Source organism: Hoplias malabaricus, chromosome 8, assembly GCF_029633855.1.
Source record: "Hoplias malabaricus isolate fHopMal1 chromosome 8, fHopMal1.hap1, whole genome shotgun sequence".
Lineage (NCBI taxonomy): Eukaryota > Metazoa > Chordata > Actinopteri > Characiformes > Erythrinidae > Hoplias > Hoplias malabaricus.
In genome coordinates, this window is record NC_089807.1 from 35,810,082 (window position 1) to 35,831,565 (window position 21,484).

Sequence of the window (21,484 nt, forward strand, 5' to 3'; positions counted from 1 at the left end):
TAGTGTACACTGTAAGTGAGATGATATGCTGCTAGCATTTTGGTGGCTTTAACTTTTAAAAGTGTGTGTGTGTGTGTGTAAATCATATTGTGTCTCTTTTTCAGTGTCCTAGGCTGTTCTTGGAGCAGCAGATTTTCAACAACTGCTTCAGGGACATGCAGACCTCCTGTTTGGCTATAGGTGGCATGGTGGCGCAGCAGGTAGTGTCACAGTCAGATTTCCTCTCACAGTCCAAAAACACACATTGGTAGGTGGATTGACGACTCAAAAATGTCCATAGGTGTGAGTGTGTGAGTGAATGTGTTGCTCTATGAAGCAAGTGTGATCCCACCTTGCTCCAGTGATTATGGGTAGGCTCCGGACCCACTGCGACCCTGAACTGGATAAGCGGTTACAGACAATGAATGTATGAATATTTGGCTATGTGTTTAGCTTATAAACCGTGGCATAAGCAAGGCTTCTGGATTCTGTCGAAAGACTTTCATGTCTTCGATATTGAGGTAAATTTAAAAAAAGAAATTCCTATTGCAATCATCTCTATATCCTTTTATTTTGTGGGTTCATATCTAAGAGGGCTCTATCTTCCCTTGCAGGGTTTAGAGCTCAACGCATCAACCTGTAGGATCACCCTTGCTGAGGTAAGGTGTTCATGAAATGTTCACTCAAACCTGGACCTTGCTTTGGACCTTGTCAAATATTATCAATCTGGTAGGAAGAGATATTTACTAGAGTGTTTTTCTTGTTTTTCTTTAGTGTACTGATGGTGTTCTGACAAGAGTTGTATCTTGTATGCTGACTAAACACATATCAGCATCTTATGCATCTCCGGTAAGCATGTCTCTGTAAATGTAAACATATTTGTACTGTGATAAACTTTACATTGTTCTACCTCTCAGCAGAGAGTGCTAATTGTTGATTTGTGTTGTGTTACAGATCTCAGAGGTGTCCTGGACCCTTCAGACCCTCATCGATGATGTGGGTCATTGGACAGCATCAATGAGTTCGTGGTCAGAACATATCCCAGCCGCCTCAGAACCGCAGTCTGGACCAAGTTGTGATTCCTGGTCACCCTGCAGTTCTCCACCATGGACCCAGCCCACTTTTTCACCACGGACTCCTCCCACATCTCCTCCATGGGCCCTGCCCACCTCTCCACCCTGGGTTCTTCCCACATCTTCACCATGCACCCCATCCACTTCTACACCATGCACCCCATCTACTTCTACACCCTGGGCTCCTCCCACATCTCCTTCATGGGCTCCACCCACATCTTCACTATGGGTTTCTCCCATATCTCCACCTTGGGCTCCACCTACTTCTCCACCCTATACTCCTCCTGTATCTCCTCCATGTGTCCCACCAGCTTCTCCAGCCTTGACTCCTGCTTCTCCTCCATTTGCCCAGCCAACTTCTCCACCCTTGACTCCTTCTGTATCTCCTCCATGTGTCCCACCAGCTTCTTCACCCTTCATTCCTCCTGCATCTCCTCCACATGCCCCACCAGATTTTCTACCCTTGGATCCTCTTGCATCTCCTCCAAGTGCCACACCAACTCCTCCAACCTGGACTTCAACTGCATCTCCTCCACGTGCCCCACCAGATTTTCTACCCTTGGATCCTCTTGCTTCTCCTCCAAGTGCCACACCAACTCCTCCACCTTGGACTATCCCTGCATCTCCTCCACGTGCCACACCAGATTTTCTACCCTTGGATCCTCTTGCTTCTCCTCCAAGTGCCACACCAACTCCTCCACCCTGGACTTCCCCTGCATCTCCTCCACGTGCCTCACCAGATTTTCTACCCTTGGATCCTCTTGCATCTCCTCCAAGTGCCCCTCCAACTCCTCCACCCTGGACTTCCCCTGCATCTCCTCCATGTGCCCCACCATATTTTCTACCTATGGATCCTCTTGCATCTCCTCCAACTCCTCCACCCTGGACTTCCCCTGCATCTCCTCCACGTGCCCCACCATATTTTCTACCTTTGGATTCTCTTGCATCTCCTCCAAATGCCACACCAGCTTCTCCACTCTGGACTTCCCCTGCTTCTCCTCTTTGTGCCCCACCATATTTTCTACCCTGGGATCCTCTTGCATCCCCAACACATGCCCCGCCAACTTCTCCACCCTGGACTTCACCTGCATCTCCTCCACGTGCCACACTAGATTTCCTACCCTTGGATCCTCTTGCTTCTCCTCCAAGTGCCACACCATCTCCTCCACATGCCCCACCAGATTTTTTATCCTTGGATCCTCTTGCATCTCTTCCAAGTGCCCCTCCAACTCCTCCACCCTGGACTTCCCCTGCATCTCCTCCATGTGCCCCACCATTTTTTCTACCTATGGATCCTCTTGCATCTCCTCCAACTCCTCCACCCTGGACTTCCCCTGCATCTCCTCCATGTGCCCCACCATATTTTCTACCCTTGGACCCTCTTGAATCTACAACACATGCCCTACCAACTCTTCCACCCTGGACTTCATCTGCATCTCCTCCACCTGCCCCACCATATTTTGTACCCTTGGATCCTCTTGCTTCTCCTTCAAGTGCCACACCAACTTCTCCACCCTGGACTTCATGTGCATCTCCTCCACCTGCCCCACCATATTTTCTACACTTGGATTCTCTTGAATCTCCTCCAAGTGCCCCACCAACTTCTCCCCTCTGGACTTCCTCTGCTTCTCCTCCACGTGCCCCACCATATTTTCTACCTTTGGATCCTCTTGCATCCCCAACACATGCCCCGCCAACTCCTCCACCCTGGACTTCCCCTGCATCTCCTCCAAGTGCCCCACCATGTTTTGTACCCTTGGACCTTCTTGCATCTCCTCCAAGTGCCACACCAACTTCTCCACCCTGGACTTCCCCTGCATCTCCTCCACGTGCCCCACCATATTTTCTACCCTTGGATCCTCTTTAATCTCCAACACATGCCCTACCAACTCTTCCACCCTGGACTTTCCCTGCATCTCCTCCATGTGCCCCACCATATTTTCTACCCTTCTACCCACCTACTTGGCCACCCTGGGCCTCCTCAGATTCTTCTCCCACATGTCCTCCATGGGCCCCACCAACCTCTCAGCAGCTTCATCTACCTACCCCTCATATCTCCTCATTCCCCCATTTCTGTCCCCCTCCCCATCTGCCCCTCCCTCTCATTGAACCCTTTTCATTTTCCTTTTATTGTACATACTGTAAATATGATAGTTTAAGTTCAAGTAGTATAAGATATAAGTTAGGATAATATAAGCTAAGATAGTATATGATAATTTAGTATAAGTTTAGGATAAGTTACACCCCCTTCTTACCCTCTTCCATCTTTTAGTTCTCCCTCATCTTGTCCCCTTTGACTCTTTCCAGTTCCTTTAAATGTACAAATATTATAAGATACATTAAGATAAGGTAGTAGCAGATACAATAGGATTTTATAAGATAAGGTAGTATAAGTTAATGTAGGACCCTAGAATAAGATAATACATATGATAAACATAGAATAAGTTAATGTTATTAAGAAATGACTTGAAGAAAATAAGATGTTAATGATGGGGTACAGTGTTATGATTTTGGATAATGAAAACCTTTTAGGATTGTTTTACACGTACTGTTTGATCCTTACTGTGTGATCTGTTAGTTCAGCTGAAACACTGAAATACTATTATTATCATAATTATTAGTATTATTATCATTCATTGCAATTGTTATTAATACAGCTTTCTTTCTTTCTTTCTTTCATGTTGCTGTCTGTCTGCGTGATGAGACACAAGGTGAGACATAGTGTGTAATGAAGACTATATAATTTCATACTAAATCTGCTTCACATATCTGGTCCTGTCTATGTTTGTAGGGATTCCTGCTTGTCATTTTGAGGGTATGGAGCTGGTACCTGTATGCGGCCCATCTTATTTCCAATAATGCATCTCTCCATTGGGACACCGGTCAGTCCAGTAGTTTGTTGACACTGCTGGACTGACTGCAATGTAAGTACATAATGCAGTGTTCATTACAGAGTGCATTTCTGTGCTTTTCATATTGTTTTCACTTGATCCGTATGAATGGCACTTTCAGTTTTTCTGATTCTGTATTTCTTTCTTTCCTCCGAGCCGCTCACCTCACCTTGATGAAGACAACAGAAGCCACAGGAACAACATTTTCATCGATATCAGCGTCAACCAATGCACCAACCTACCAAAAAATTATTTTGTAAACCCATTTGTTGTATGAATAAATTTTCACTGATACACAAAGTTCTCTATTCTCCATTTTTCCAAACAAGCACACTTATTTAAATTATGAAAATAAATATGTGGTAATTGATTTTAAGTGGTACACCCAATACTGATGCATCATGAATTCTTTTTGAAGGATTTTAATAGTAAGGAATGGATGGTATTTTAAGTGAATAGGTGCTGTTGAGTATTCTGTTGTTTAAAACTTGTTCATATATATTTTAACATATTTTTGTTCAGCCTTAGCTGATGTTCTAAAATTTATGATAGTCTTAAATAACAAAATACTTATACAAGACAGAGGTTGGTTCACAGTCAACAAAATGGATGATTGGCTTTAGAAGGGCATTGATAGGGATATTATGAGCCAAAGACAATATCTGGTATTTTTCAGTATCTAAATATGTTTTTAATATTCAGTATTATACATCATCATCACTAGTGGATATGATGTTTATTTTCTTGTTTAATTCAACAGTTAAAAATCGGGTCCTATGAACCACAGCCTGTTATTTTTATGGTTGAAGTCAGAATAGTTAATGAACAGAGGCAGGTGGAGAAAAATGACATAAATCAGCAGAAGCAGTATATTCCTCATTTGGGGCATGACCAGGTAACAACTGAAAAATGTACTTGCAAGCAGGCCCCATACCAGGAGAACACATCAGGATGGAGGACAGAAAATCCACAAAATAGACACAGCTCTAAAAACATAATTTATTCATTAATTCATTCTGCATGCTGAATTTCATGCTGGGGGTACAAAAATGCATTTAGCATCTAAAAAAGACCCGGTGTCTGTTGAAGAGTGTGATCAGACTTATATTTGTGTTCAACATACTGTATATGGAGAATTAAATACACTCTGGCTGATAAACACGTCCTCAGTTTGGAGTCGTGTGCACATTCCCTTTCACAAAGCCTGGAAAAAACATGGACTCAACATTCACTCAAAATTACTCAAAGCAAACAGAGCCTGACTATTACATAATTAAAACTGCTCACCTGCCGTTACATCTTTGAAATGTGTATCAAACAAACTGCCACAGATACTCGAAACAAAAAACACACACTTAACCCTGAGTTTACTTAAGGGAAACTGCAAATGCTGAATTCTGTATTTGTTCTGTTCCTATTAAAATGTATAAACCACATGCAACACAGTGCATTTCCCATTTAATATTAACGTATGCAAATCTATCTACCAGAAGAATATGACTAGGTTTGGATATAGGCACTTTCACCCTTAAGGCTTTCTTAAATATATATATATTAGTTATACACTGCTTGGGCAAACAATTTGCTGTTTAGACTAAAATATGCAAATCATTAAGAGGAAGTAATTTTATATTTATGACAGATATTTATATTTTTATATTTATATATATATATATATATCTAACAAATCTTTAAACCCAAACCGACACCATGTGTAGCTCCTTGTCTATTAAACATCCATATTAGAAAAGGTATCCTGTGGTCATGCAAAAGATGTGTATGGGACAGGTCAGTTTATTGTCCTGCATTAAAAACAGATCCCTGAGATGACTGGAATTTGGATAAGAATCCTCCAAAGAATCCTCTATTTTCTTCTATGAATGTGGTCGGGACAAAAATTGTGAATGACAGTGATTGAGATCACTGAACGCTTGGTAAAGTCAAATTTTAGAAAATGGACGGTGTAACACACATTTAACTGAGAATATAAAGAGCATTTTCATTTACTCAATGTGTCAATAAACCACAGGATGGCTGTAAGAAAACCATATTATGGAGGCTGATCACAGGCTAATCAGATTGGACTCTGGTGTATTGAAAAAGGCCTTGTTGTCTGTTGTCTTGCAGAGCATTGGGCATGTCAGAGTAAGAAGGAAAACATACGAAGCAAACCATTCCATAGAGAATGGGTGCTGTAATCAAAGCTAAAGGCGGTCCAAAGAAACGTTAATATGTTGCCAGACATATAATATAAACAACTATAAAAGCTCACTCAAGCATCAATTGTCATAAAGACTATTTCAGAATTAGAATTACTTTATTGGACACTGTGCTTGCACACAGAGGAAATCATTCTTAGCATTTAACCCAATCCGTGCAGTGAAAGACACAATTTCACACACTCTAGTGAACATTAGGAGCAGTGAGCACACATGCTCGGAGCTATGGGAAGCCCTAGCCATGGCACCCAGGGAGTAGTTGGGGGTTAGGAGCCTTGCTCAATGGCAATTCAGTCATGACCTGCCAGTTCTGGGGATTGAACCGGCAACCTTCCAGTTACAAGCCCAGGTCCCTTATCACCAGGCCATGGTGTGTTGTAGTCTTACAATGTGACCTACAGTAGAAGGCACTCTTAACCAGATAAATAATAATGTGAAACATAGTACAGTTAGGATGACTATTATCAACAAACTTTGCCAAACTAAATTCATAATCCATGTTTCATTTAGAAAGCTAAAGCCTTAACACTCAATGCGGGCCTTTAAAGTTGGACACAGCATCTTAAATTCAGTGAACAAGGAGGTAGTTCTCATTTTCAGACATTTTGAAGCCTAAGTGGCTGGACTTATTATGTAAGACAGAGAAATATTAGTATTTTTAAATATGAAATTCTAAAACCCATAAAAGTCCATTTAAAACACTTCAAAAATTTTCTTGCCATAAAAGTACACATGCTTCATTTTAGAAGGCATTATTGATGATATCTGGGCTGAAAAATTATAAAATGTTGACGTGATGAGAAAATATGTGATGATTCACATTTTAATCCCCAAACAGCTTAAAAATGTCTAGTATCTAATGAAAAATGGGGTCATTGTGTTTGTACTGGATAAATCTAAAATTGTATTATTGTCAATCTTTCATTTGCTCAGCATGATTGTGATGAATGTATTTAGCATTATAAACACATATACTGTAATATTTTATGTAAATTGTCATAAAATCCACTTCAGGTAGCTATAGTTTAAAGGCAAAAGTTTTAACCTAAACATGCTCTTCACCAGTGAACACTTTGCTTATGAGATGCGGTGGTAAACACAAACAACCTTGCACTAAATATAACTATATTTCTAAATTTTGGCCAGAAACTATGTAATAAAAATGTCAGAGGATTCCAATGTATCCTGATAAAATGTGAGTATTATACTTTTGCCAGGTATACGCTGGTTTAGGAGTGTTAAAAAATGACGATCACTTGTTGGTATAGTTTGTGGTGTTTGTGCTGGTGGGAAATCAAACGACTGATTGCCACATGGAGGTCAGCAGTTTTTCCTATTTGGTAAGTTGCTTAGGATAATATTGTCTGCCAAATACATAACATAGAATATTATATCGGTAGATCTTTCCAGCACATAAATAAAAAATAATGAGCTTTGGACCTCACACTTACTCTGCTCATACATAAAACCTGACCAAAATATAAAAGAAAGAAGCACCCTAGTCCAACTAAATTCATTATGTTACTGAGGCCTGAGGAACCCTGAGGATTATCAAAAACGTATATGCAGTGTGTATGCTTATGAATGTAATTGTGAATGAAAGAGTGGCATGCAAATGTAATGCTACACATATTTCTACCTTGAAAAACATCTTAAATCTAGTCAGTATGTCTTACATTGTTTATTATCAGAATATTCTAAAAATATTAAACTTACTTATAGAAATGTTTTGAGTTATTTTGTCTTGCAGATATTGTCTTATTCTATTGTCTGCTTATTATTCTTTTTCAAAAATTAATGTGTGAAACAAGACAAATTATCAGCAAATTGAATGACACCCTCTAAATAAAATAATTCAAAATTAGTAAAACTGTCTAGAAATAAGTCAAATAATTTAGTAATATTTGCACTCAATCTCATAAACAGAACCGATACACATACTGACTAGACTTAATGTGTGACCGCTAATAAGATTTTTTCTTCTTGCAGTCTACATGGTGGGTGACATCATGAACTATGTAAAAGTGTTCTTTGGTCCAGTGAAGTTTCAGGGTCTCTTAGGTCATGGTCTGTTTGAGATCAGTCGATCAAAGGCATACACCTGCACCACTTCACCACCTTGCCATGTTTCTTGATTGGGCGCGGTTCACTGTTTATCAGGCTTTCCTGGTAATGCCCGTACTCCGTAATGGCATCCTCCACACGAGTGATATACAGCCAAGTCACAAACACTCCGAAAAACTGCAAAAGAAAAGATACAGACAGAAAGAGTTACTCTAAATGGTTTGCAGAATGCAGTTTTTTTTGGAAAGCCACAATGTAGTGGTCCATCTTTGGAAGACGACTGGTTGATCCCTGGTGATACGTCAGCAGTCTGAGGCCTGGAATCCAACACAATTGGAACATAAATGGCCTTGCACTTCCTGGGTGGGTAGGATGGCTGCCCTTCTCCCTTAATTATAAACACAATGCTAGCCAGCACAAGAAATTTTATTTGGCATAACAGATCTGGACAGTGCCCATTCTTTTCCCAGCACACTGAGCTGTCCAATGGCATTGTTTTAGCAGTGAAAGAAGTGATATTTGATATCATGTGCTTGGTAGCATGGAAACTTTGTAGGGAAGTCCAACAAATGGGTGGAATTAGCATATACAAAAATGAAGAAAACTGAAACTTTTACCAGGGCTGGATACTGCTGTACATGATTAAAATTCGAGCTTAAAAACCTACTGCAAAATTTACACATCAACTTAAGATTACAAGAGAACAGAGCATTTAAAGTTAGTTCAGCTTGTAAACGAGCAGTCACAATTGCACTCAAGTTGAAGTAAAATGTATTGAGTTTAAGCCTTAGATTTTTAAGTTGATCTGACTTCTCTTTGAGTTTAAGAGTGAAAAAATTTGAATACATTTCTGAAAACTTGTAAACAGATTCAATCTGAAGGGTTTCAATAATATTATGGTAATTTAACAGTATTCACCTTCAACCAACCTGAAAATGCTAGGTAAATGTTACCTTGCTTAAGCATGGATGTGTTAAGGGTGCAGTTTAAAAAATGTAAAGCAAAACACAATTTCATAGCTTTACAACTAAAAACACACATCTCCATTTTTGTGGCTTTTTAGTTTCTTAAATAATTTTAAGACAACAACTGTCCTTCATGCTGTGTGAAAATGTTATTATAAATGGACCAATAGAAATGCTCCAAAATGACTTAGATAATAAAGTTGCTATTTTGGGAGATACGTTTTTGTAAATTTGTAAGTTGTTTTTTTCTATACTACACAAACAGAAAACAAATACATAGCTCTAAGAGTTGTTAGCTGAAACACTCGAAAAATTTATAATATTGGGAAGGAAAGACACAGAGTGCAGCACACATGAAAATAATGCATCATTCCTCCGAGCATACAAAGACACATCAACTAAATCATGACAAACAAACAGTCCAGATCTTAATAAGATTGACAATTTAGGATAGAATTTAAAAAATGTTGTCCCTGAAAAAGCACCATCCTGTAAAGCAGATGAACTGCTATTCAATAAAATTGGAACCAATTGGTTGGAATATTGATTTTTTTTCCCCATTTGTGAATCTATGCCTTAAAGAATTCAAGCCTGAGGAGGAGCAACAAAGCACCAACTGATTTTTTTGTGTTGATTTTTCCTTAATTTTACTCAAGACGTAGTGATTCTATTTTTTCAAGATGTAGTGATTCTTTATCTATTTTTCCTCTTCTTGTTTAAGTCATTCTGATTCAAATGACTTAATTGACTGAAGTATATTTCACAAGGCCAGAATGTTTAGCTATTACATTTTTCGGGGGTGTCAAATATATTGTTAAAATAATATTCAAAATGTGTGGAAATAATTTATAACTTTTTTTTATGTTAATCTAAAAACACATTAAAACCTGAAGAATTACCCTCCCCCTCAAAATTTATATTGTCACTAACATTTATAAAACCATGTCACTAGTAGAAGCAGACATTTAGACTCCAAAGAATAATTGTCGTTTGGGTTGTAGTTCTGTGAGATGGTCACTGCATGAAATCAACCCACTGTAATTCAACAGATGCTACTGTGGATTCCAGAAACAGGCACCTGCTACTGACAGTAATGAGTCTTTTTGAAGAATGCAGAATGTGGCTTTGTGGCTGATAAACAAGTCTGCCAGTATAATATCAAACACTGGGAGAACATACATTCTACCACAGCCTTGTATTCATTCCTCACCCTGCTTTTATTCAATGCTAAACGGATTTTCTTTTAACAGATTTCACATAAAATGAAATGTTATCAGACATGTTTGTCTTTTCATTTGAACACACCTAAAATCAAAATGCTAAGAAAAATCATCTTTCAAGAGAAGATTATCACCTCCGCAAACTGTACAACTTGCACACTTGACGCAATTCCCACAAAGTTGCTCAAAGAAGTACTACCAGCTATTATTGATCCTCTTTTAACTATAGTAAACTCATCGCTTAGTCTGGGCCATGTACCCAAAGCTTTTAAACTAGCAGTTATTAAACCTATGATCAAGAAACCAAATCTTGATGCTAGTACACTGTCTAATTACAGGCCTATTTCTAATTTGCCATTTCTGTCTAAGATCTTAGAAAGAGCTGTGGCCCAACAACTTAGTTCATATCTACATAAGAATCATATATATGAAAAATTCCAATCTGGATTCAGGCAACATCATAGTACAGAGACAGCTCTAGTCAAGATAACAAATGATCTTCTTCTTGCCTCTGATCAAGGCCACGTATCCCTGTTGGTGCTTCTTGACCTAAGCGCAGCCTTCGATACAATAGACCACAATATTCTCATAGAAAGGTTAGAAAACATGGTTGGAATCACAGGGACAGCCCTATTATGGTTCAAATCTTACTTAACGGAACGTTATCAATTCGTAAAAGTAAACAATCTAACTTCAAATTATTCTAAAGTAAGATTTGGAATTCCACAAGGCTCTATTTTAGGACCATTATTATTTACATTATACATGTTACCGCTAGGCACAGTTATAAGAAACCATGACATTAACTTTCACTGTTACGCAGACGACACACAATTGTATATTTCAGCCAAGCCCGATGACAAACACAGATTAAAGAAAATAGAGGACTGTGTAAAAGACGTGAAAGGCTGGATGTTGCGTAACTTCCTCCTTCTAAACAGCAACAAAACAGAGGTCCTGCTTTTGGGTCCAAAAGTGACAAGAAATAAATTATCAGATTTAATTTTAAATCTAGCTAACTTTCCAGTTAAACCTGGTTCAGCAGCAAAAAATCTTGGTGTCATAATTGACCCGGATTTATCATTTGATCAACACATAGGTAGTATCACTAGGACAGCTTTTTTACATCTTCGCAATATTGCTAAGATTAGAAATGCCTTATCCCTCCAGGACGCAGAAACATTAGTACATGCCTTTATTACTTCAAGGCTTGACTACTGTAACGCACTACTGTCAGGATGCACCAGCAGCAATTTAAGAAAACTTCAACTAGTTCAAAATGCTGCAGCTAGGGTCCTCACTAAAACTAGAAAATTTGAACATATCAGCCCAGTTTTATCATCACTTCATTGGCTGCCTGTTAAATTCCGCATTGACTACAAAATTTTGTTATTAACATATAAAGTTCTACATGGGCTTGCTCCTGAATATCTTCAAGATACAATTTCCTATTATGAGCCTCCACGTTCCCTCAGATCACAGAATACTGGATTTTTAAATGTTCCCAGAATTCAGAAGGCCTCAGCTGGGGGAAGAGCCTTTTCTTATAAAGCCCCCCAACTCTGGAATGATCTTCCAAAAAATGTTCGGGACTCAGACACAGTCGCAATCTTCAAATGTAGGCTAAAAACTCATTTGTTTAGTTTATCATATGGTAGCTAATGCTCCCCCATAGATAAAGGCGGCAGATCCGGGGGGTCCATGGACACAGGGAATTATAGTAAACTGAGACGCTGGTGCTGTCGTCCCGCCGCTTCTCGCGATCACTCAGGTTTGTTGACGGTGGAGCGGAGGGATGCCAGTGTTTCAGGATGCTCCCGTGTCTGTGTGTCCTCCTGGTTCTCTCCTTTTAGTTAATGCTGTCATAGTCAGATCTGCCGGAGTCATTAGCCACACTCTGGAAATTTTTATATTTTCTACTTTACAAACACAAAACAGTTCAAAACTAATTCCATCCCTTTACATCTTTCCGAGTAAACGACTGCCCACCTGTCTGTCTGGACACTGATGGATGACTGTCGAGATCCTCCTCCACGCTTCAGACCAGCTGCCCACGCTCCAGCAACCACCAAGTGCCTTGAAGCTGTCCCTACACTGAAGTTCTCATGGACTACTAACTATCATCACCAGTAGATTGACCAGAGGAGGATGGGTCACCCCTTGTGAGCCTTGGTTCCTCCCAAGGTTTCTTCCTCAGCTGGGGGAGTTTTTCCTTGCCACTGTCGCCCCTGGCTTGCTCACTTGAGGGTTTTACATTTGTCTTTACATTTCATGTCAAATCTTGTCTTACTGGAATTCTGTGAAGCTGCTTTGTGACAACATCAGTTGTGAAAAGCGCTATATAAATAAATTTGATTTGATTTGATTTGATTTCATGGATGGATTATTTGTATGGTTTGTCAGGATTATTAAATTTTCCAGGCCTGTATATAAAACGTTACAAGGTTAACAGGACTGCTGTGTTATAAACATCACGTCTGACCGGCTGGAAATAGCATTAAGCTGACAAATGTTTACGGCAAATTACTGATTAAGTTTACCTGGCTTTATGTTAGAGTATGCTTGCTTGCAACTACAGGACACAAACACCATCACCACTTTAAATTCTTCAGCCTTTCCTTGCCTCATGCTTATCTATGATTCCTACCCTCTCTGTCCTATTTCTAAAAATGTAAAATCCTAGTGGCTATTCAAATGCACTCTCTTTTAACCCTGCCACAAAAACATATTTTGAGATTGCTGAGTTGAAGCCATTTAAAAGTCCAGAAAGCCACTAAGATATCAGACCAAGTCTCTGTGATCATATGATAATACATATATTCTGCATCATATTATGTCATTAAAAGGCAAACAACAGAAAGCTGGTCTCAAAGAGAAATTATTTTCCAAATGCCTAATCAGAAACCGTCCTCATTCCCTCCATTCTTAGTTCTATAATTTTATTTTTCTCCACTGTCACTGACAACATCCTAAAGATACTAAAATCCAGGAACCCAGCTACCTGCCTAGTTCCAGTCAGTCTCCCAAGACCTGCTTCCATCATAAACGTCTACTTGTCCTCAGGTTGGTAGTACATGTACTAGTAAAAAGGTAAAAGGTAGTACACGTACTGAAGAGGACCATAGTACACAGCTCCAAGATCAGCAGTTAGAGACTGGTTATATTACCTTTTCTCATTCCAGTAGTTCTCAAATGTGTATTCTATATTTCAGTCTCTGCTTCCCACTCAGAAGCATCTCCAAAATCCCAAAGAGGCTTGCAACCAAACTGATATCGTTCCGGACACTTCTCTATCTCTCTGCAGTCATGGCCAACCACATGATCTTTCTGCCCTTTCTCACTAACCTCTGACTCCAGTTCGATCAGGCTGGGTGCTCTAATCTAGCAGCACAGTGAAGATCCACCTTTGCTCTATGTTGACACTGCACTGGTTTCCCTCAGGACTCAGTGCTCGGTCCTCTTTTCTTTTCACTTTAGATTCTTGGTGGCGAAATTACTTGGGAAATTTTAACTGTTACATTCAACACAATATTTTCACATACTGTAAACCACAATAAATCACAGGACTTTGATTAACATAAATGTTGAGGGTTTTGTGTAAATTACAGGTAAAAGTATTTTTTTTGTTTGTTTTTACATAATGCTGAAAAAATAAGGCTGAATAAAATCTATTTAATGGTTGCTAGAATAAAAGGTCTATGTCTGTTGTGTAGTACTAAAATGTTATATAAACGCCAGTGTATGACATTAAAACATTCCTCATTTACAGAGATTGTATGACAACCAGCATCCTTGTATTTGCACTATGTTACTGATGTCTCTGAAAAGAATAAAATCAATAAGAAATAAGTAAACATTCCTCATGCTCTATGCATAATAGCAAAAGTTTCTAACATAATACAAAATTTTACAATTCATCAAATGTAGGAGCAAGTTTCTTTTCAGGCACCAATGTAAACGTTTTTGTCTTGAAGATTCTGCTCAAGGTGATCCAGCTCAGATAATGCTTTTAAAATGTTTTGAATAAAGTGAGCGAAAACAAGATTAGCATTCTTAACAACTTGGTGTCAGTCTGCTACACAACTGCCCCATCTACAGCCTAACAAATAACAATAAACCACAGCTTATACAGCACTGTCTATATCCAATTAACTTCTTGGTAATATACTAAGGAAAAGTTTTGTAAGAAAAGTGTAAATATCTCTGGCTCTAATAATGATTAAATATAGAAAAACAAATAAACTTAAGCAGATATACAAGAGTCAGACTTCTACCCACAAAAACACATTGCACAAGTTATTGTACACCAAGGACGAGCTAAAACTAATAATTATGAGAATAATTATGACAAGCAAAAACAGTCCATTCACTTTCACAATTCAGCAAGTCAGAATAACCATGTCAAAACTTAGAGCATGTATCTGTCTGAAATATGCTATACTGCTAAAATTTGTGGACACTTGTATATTCAAATCTTCTGAAATTTAGGATGGTACATGGGGGTGTTTGTCCCCGTGCAGTATGTCCTAATTATCTGCAAATTCTTTGCACTAGATTTTACATGATGAGTTTTTATGTCACACAACCATGATAACAATAGTTAGGTATTAGTGTTCTGAACTATCACTTTATTTCATCCAAAGTTACTGAATGGTGTCCCAGAACCCCTGAGATAATAGTTCCACCACTCCAAAGCCAAATAGTAAGGCCTCTACCTCATACTTGCCTCTGAACATGGGTTCCTGAAGCTTTTCGATGAAGACTGAGTAGTTTTTATGCACAACGTATAACTGCAGCTCTTTAGCATATCTTGCAACTGACTAGTATCTGATGAGAGATTTACTGCACTAGTTGTTTTTAATATAGAGCTGAATGCTCTAGAATACAGCAGAAATTACCAGGACCTTTTAGAATAGTATAGAAGAATTTACACAATCAATCAAACAATATTATTATATAATAATTCTAATTATATAATTATCATATAGCACATACTTATCCAGCCAGAAGGCACTTATTCGTCAAATAAAACCACTAAAATGAAACCAAAATATGGTATTGGTACCAATTATTTAGGCTTTACTGTTAATTCTTAAATTTGACACTAACCCAGGACTGGAGACAATTTTTATTTTACCTAATCTGTGGGTTTCCTCCGGGTGCTCCGGTTTCCTCCCACAGTCCAAAAACACACGTTGCAGGTGGATTGGCGACTCAAAAAGTGTCCGTGAGTGTGTGAGTGAATGTGTGTGTGTCTGTGTTGCCCTGTGAAGGACTGGCGTCCCCTCCAGGGTGTATTCCCGCCTTGCGCCCGATGATTCCAGGTAGGCTCTGGACCCCCCGCGACCCTAAATTGGATAAGCGGTTACAGATAATGGATGGATGGATGGATGTACAGTTACAGTTGACATTATTTGCATTGTTTCTGGTATAACACTTGTATATGCATATGAACGCTGTCTGTGTAGTGTAGTACTGTGTGTTGTGTGAAGTTCTTCTCCTGAGTGTTGTCTTGTGTATTTTGGTGTATGCTGCACCTCAAATTCATACAAACAGTTTCTGTCTTACCTGAGGAAGTAAGATGCCCAGAAGCAGCGCAGCCATTATTTTGTAGTTATCCATCAACCAGATGAAGATGGCATCAGTGCAACCTCGCACATAGATGGTGTCTACAAGGTCAAGCCTCTAAAGACAACAAATAAAAGATACGTATGCTATGAACCTTATTGTCATAAAGAGTGTACAAACCTTGGTCCTCTGTTTATGTGCTTTGTTGATTTTGTAAGTGAAAGTAAGTACATGAAAATGTGCTCCAGCATTTGAAAAAAAAAAAAATACAATACAATCTGCGGTGATGAAGTCTATAAAAAAGCCTATAAAAGTGTATAAGTTTGTCTGAGAGAGATTGGAGTTTAATTTAAAAATATACCAAAAAAAGTGCTTGTATTCCTGGTTGGCCTGATATATTTCTGCATGTGTTGTATTTCTCTGGTGGTGGTCCATTCTACAGACCGTTTCCCTCAGTACAGATAAAACGTTGTATTTCATTATAATAGCAAACTCCTACCTTGATCTCCTATCAGCCTCAGCAGGAAAGAAGCTTTTCTGAACCACTTAATTTACTTATATATACTTTTAAAATTGACTTTTGGATTTGCTGTCTACAGCTTTAATGCCAAGCCTGTCACAAATGATAGATCAGAGCTAATCCTGAATGGTTTTGTGCTGTTTACAGATATTCCTAAAGGAGCGGTTTCTCATAAAGTTCAAACAAACATGGATCACATGACCAGAGCCTGTGAATACAGCAAGAGCTAGTCTCCATATGAATCTAATTTAGAGGCTCATATTATCCTAAGGTCAAACTCACCTCCTTTTCCAGCACTCTGTATCCACACATTGTATTCACAACCTCATTTAGCTGAAAGACAGAGATGGATGAATCATTAGTATCGATACAGCAACTGCAAACAAGCAAGAGATTGGTGGTAACACTATGCAGCAATGCAACATAAAACTGAGGGATGTTTCAGTGGTCTTGTACTGTACTGATGGTGGGACTTCTAGTGGAATCTCTGTCATTATTGTGCAACTGCTACACCACATACAATCCTCTGTTCATTTGTAGCCTTCTCTTTTACTTTTACATTTCCAGTCACAACGGTTATTAAGCATCAGGAAAAAAGTAGAAATGTATTAACACAGTATTATTATATTAAAATTTACACAGATAATATAAGCTAACACAACTGTGCAGTTTTTAGTGTGAAAAATATTTTAAATTTTTTTTCAAGAGACTTATTTTAGTTTTTCAAAAACATTTGCAGACATATTTTTCTCCACCTCCAAAGACCAGTCTTGGTTGCATTTCCTGCATGTCATGATCAAAATTATAAATTCATATTCTTCAATCCGTACTTCAAACCTCAGGGATCCAGGATCTGTGTTTTATTGCAAACGTTACAATAGAAGGCTGTTTTAACTGGAAATGTGTCTGATTTTTGCACAGTATTAGTAAAACTACTAAATGCATTATAGGCTGTCAGTAAAACAGCACTCAATCAATTCATGCCTTTGCAATTTATTAATCTTTCAAGACAAAGCAATATACATTAATTAATTACATTACATCTTTACTGCATTAAAAATTCAATATTTTCCCTGTAATCATATTGGAAGAATGCTACAACAATGAAATGAGAAGTGATTTTGACTTTTTTCATGCATTCAGAAAAACAAGTAAATGAAAACATGAGTAAATGTCCTTTTCCTTAAAAAAAAAACCATTGTTCAATTTGAAGCAGTGTTCACCCACAGCTCCTACTCAGTTTTAGAAGACTGAATACTCACAGTTCAATGAGAAGAGTACATTTCAAGAAAGCAGCTGAAGAAGGACACCTACTGTTACTCAATATGCACAACTGCACTCATGGAGAGACTCCAAAGATCACAACAATAACCCACTGGTAAAGAATTTAGCGTAGGGGTTTAATATATTTATATTTATTTTACAAATCCTGAACATATCTGATGATTTTTTTTTGTAAATATGAATATCCACATTTATACTGCAACACATTTAAAAAAAAAACTTGGTAAAGAACATTGTTACAGTTGTGTTCTGTTTTTAACAACTTTTCAATTTTTAAAATCATCCGAATGACTTTTTTCTTTTTGGTCATTATTTCTTTATGCAAGTCTTAAGCTGTGCAATCATATTGCGCCATTGTCATGTTCTGTATATTTTTCAACTGGAGACAGATCTTTACTGCAGGAAGTGTAATCTTGCACCATCATTTCATGATTTTGTAACCATGGTAACCATGGTGTTTTTAAAAAGATGCACAATCTGGCTTGTCATGTTGATTTATTATTGGACATCCATTTACCCCCCCCCCCCCCAAAAAAAAAAGAAAAAAAAAAAGAAAAAAAAAAAGAAGATGTTTTCTATGCCAATTGTGTTGCATGCGGAAATAAAACCCATTCACTGTCAATGGTGCATTAACAGATGTGTATTTCACCCACACCAGGCGTATTAAAAGCTAGAGCGTAGTTGTATGGCAGTGTACTTTATACTGGTAACAATTGGAATGTCTTTTCTGTTTTATCTCGAAGAACACATCAATTATTTCCATAGACTAACAGGTTGCTGAATGTCCCTTATATACACTCAACTTTTCTGGAAAGTTCTAGTAGCCCCAATTTTAGAATGAATTTATAAATATAAAAAAAAAAAACCTTTTTTTTGCATTTAACATACTGGTTAACATTGACATAACATTTGAAAGGTTTGTAAAATATTTACATTATGTTAAACGGCCTGCAATTGTAAGTTTAAAGTTATTACTGAGAAAAAAAAGTTTGTCAAAGTTTGTAATCTTCTAAACATGCCTGTGTGGTGTTTTATATGCTACAAGAGGTACCATTCAAAATAAACAGCATTTCCATTCTGAACAGCAGTGCTCCAAATAGTCTCAAACGGGTAAACACAGACAGCCAGTGTTTCTGACATCATAAACCTAAGGAACCAATCCTATTAACTTGCAGGGTAGGGCTTTCAAGCAGCAGGTGAGCGGCACTGACCATATTACTGTCAATGCAGGGCCGAGTATGATCCACCATGTAAATGTTATATTCTCCTTTTGTTCTTCTGGGGGTCCTAACCACTGAATTAGAGTGTGAAAGTTGACAAAACGTAAGCAGGGCAACACATGGATTACAGTCTGTAACTGTAGAACAACAAAGTGCTCTTGTGTGGTCAGTGGGGACAGAACAGACAGAGAAAAACAGGAAGTAACAAAGTTAACGCTAATTCGTGTATATTTATTATCCACTGTGTGAATTTTACTGGTTTCTATTTACAGGTGTTTTACCACAGTGTGTGTATCATGGGAGAATGACCTTATATGTGATCTTTTAAAAAGGAAAAAAAATACCTACCCCAAACTTGGGTCCAAATATGATACATGAGTTCATATGACTTCATGTCATATGACATGAAGAAAAGCCATAATGAGGAATACACTATATGTCTGACATTGAGTAAGATTAATACATTTAAAAATATTAAAGTGCACCCAGTGTGAACTCTGACATTTAATTATGCATGCACAGCTTAAATTATCTTCATATAAAAGCACTAAATTAAATTGAACGATCTGGAGCAGTGGCCCACCACCCCCAGTGCTTAGTGTTGACTACAATGGTTTGAATTGTGGAGCAATGTAGACTGCATTTTCTGATGCAATTGAGCTCCATCCAATACCTTTGGGATGAATTGCATTTGTCATGGAGAACTAATTATCCAAAATCAATCGGTACCTGACCCTAGTAATGTTCTTGTGGCATTTCATCAAATGCACAGAGAAATGTAATATCCAGTGTTAAGGAGAGGAGGCTGTTACTGCAGAAAAAGAGCAGGGGTAGCGCTTAGTATCAGGATGAGGATTTGCAATGAGGAATTGCCCAAAAACATTTGGACATAGTGTATAATCAGATTTCTTTCCGGGTTTGATCAGTCAGAGCTCAATAGTCACTGATTTTTTTTTCTTTTTAAAAAATGTTTGAGATTTTTTTGGTGTTACAGATTTTCTTGAGCATACCAAAGAATCATCATTCTGCCAGCCTTTCAGTGACACACTGATGAGCAGAATGAGGCAAATTGAGCACATTGGTTCAAACTACTTTTTTGTTTTAGCTGGCCGATTTAATCAGCTCCCGTGTGTGTAACAGAGCCCTGTTTATGAGCTTGTTGACTCACATTCAAAAATGCCATCTTCTGACAAGGAGCAATTTAGTGTTAGTATGTGACCATTAAAACTGCCCTAAAAACAAACACTGTGGCCTAAGGACACGTGTCAAAATATACTGGGCCATTTTGCTAGCACAGTTAAAGCAGCTAAGAGGGATATAATTTATTTTTTGTTTGTTTGTTAAGCCTAAACTCATTCTTATCATAAGATGTACCTGTTATAAACACTGATGCTGAAAGTTGAACACTACCCTATATTAGATTAGACTTGAGCTACACAAAATAATGTACAAATGTAGGGTGACCAGACGTCCTCTTTTCACCGGACATGTCCCCTTTTCAGGACCTAAAAAATGCGTCCGGGACTCCAAAACTGTCCGGGATTTTGCCGTCCCCAGTCTTCCCCCTGTCCCAAATCTTACAAAAAAATCCCTAATCCCTTCCTTGAACTGTGCACTTCGATGATGTATGACGACATTGTTGTAGATGAGCACAAGGGGCGCGCAGGGATCAAGTGTTCAAGGGGTCGGGGCTCAGAGCAGAAATGGGACACGCCGCGCGCGCCTTCTTGTGTTTACACTACTTTCAGCCGAACTCCGCTCCACATCACAGTGTTTTACTGAAGCCTCGAACAAACATGTGTTGAAAGTTGTTAAGGCAATTTATCAAAGTCTCTTCTTCGTATTTGGAAGCGTTTCTGTGTCACACGAGCCTTTCACTTTCTGCTCTATATTTTATAAAACATAGTCGTCACTTCTGTCCCTATAACGACACAAATACACGGACACACCTGACCGTTACTGACTTTCTGACGAGTTAATCAAGTTATGCTACTGTTTCTCTGTTTAACATTAACTTTAGAAGAAAACAGGCCAACTCATTAAAGCCGGAACAGGGGAGAGACTGAATTACTAGCTATCACATAAAGCAAATTTTAACAGCTAAACCATATAAAATATGAAATAAGTATTTTATATAAATGTCTGGATCCTTTATCATGTCTATATTGTTTCTGGTTGTTAAAATGTGGTGCTTACTTCTAGTAACAGTTAAAAAGTAAACTCGTCAGTTTCTGTCATGATCATGAGCTTTCTGGTGTAAACAAGTCGCTTTAATACAGGGCTTCAGTTTTGAAGTTTGGTTTGAACAGAAAATAACAGATTTCAAAAGATAATAAACTGTCAAGAAATGACAAAAATATTATTTTATTATATTTGCTTAAGCCCAAATGTTGAATGAAAAGGAATCTGTCCAAAAAGGCATTTTTTATGTTGTTAACGAGTATCTACGCAAGCAAATCTGAGTGAAATACCAAAGAGAAT

General features: G+C 38.2%; 1 protein-coding gene across 1 annotated transcript in view; it reads right to left on the reverse strand.

Moving 5' to 3' along the window:
• Positions 1–4,960: 4,960 nt before the first annotated feature.
• Positions 4,961–21,484, reverse strand: part of tspan15 (tetraspanin 15) — a 34,803-nt gene continuing 18,279 nt past the window's right edge. Inside the window, exons 6-8 of the mRNA XM_066679928.1 lie at positions 16,782–16,832; positions 15,980–16,096; positions 4,961–8,403 (exon numbers count right to left, since the gene is read on the reverse strand). Of these exons, the coding sequence (XP_066536025.1) occupies positions 8,242–8,403; positions 15,980–16,096; positions 16,782–16,832 (330 nt within the window). The 3' untranslated portion in view covers positions 4,961–8,241. The remainder of the gene's footprint in view (positions 8,404–15,979; positions 16,097–16,781; positions 16,833–21,484) is intronic.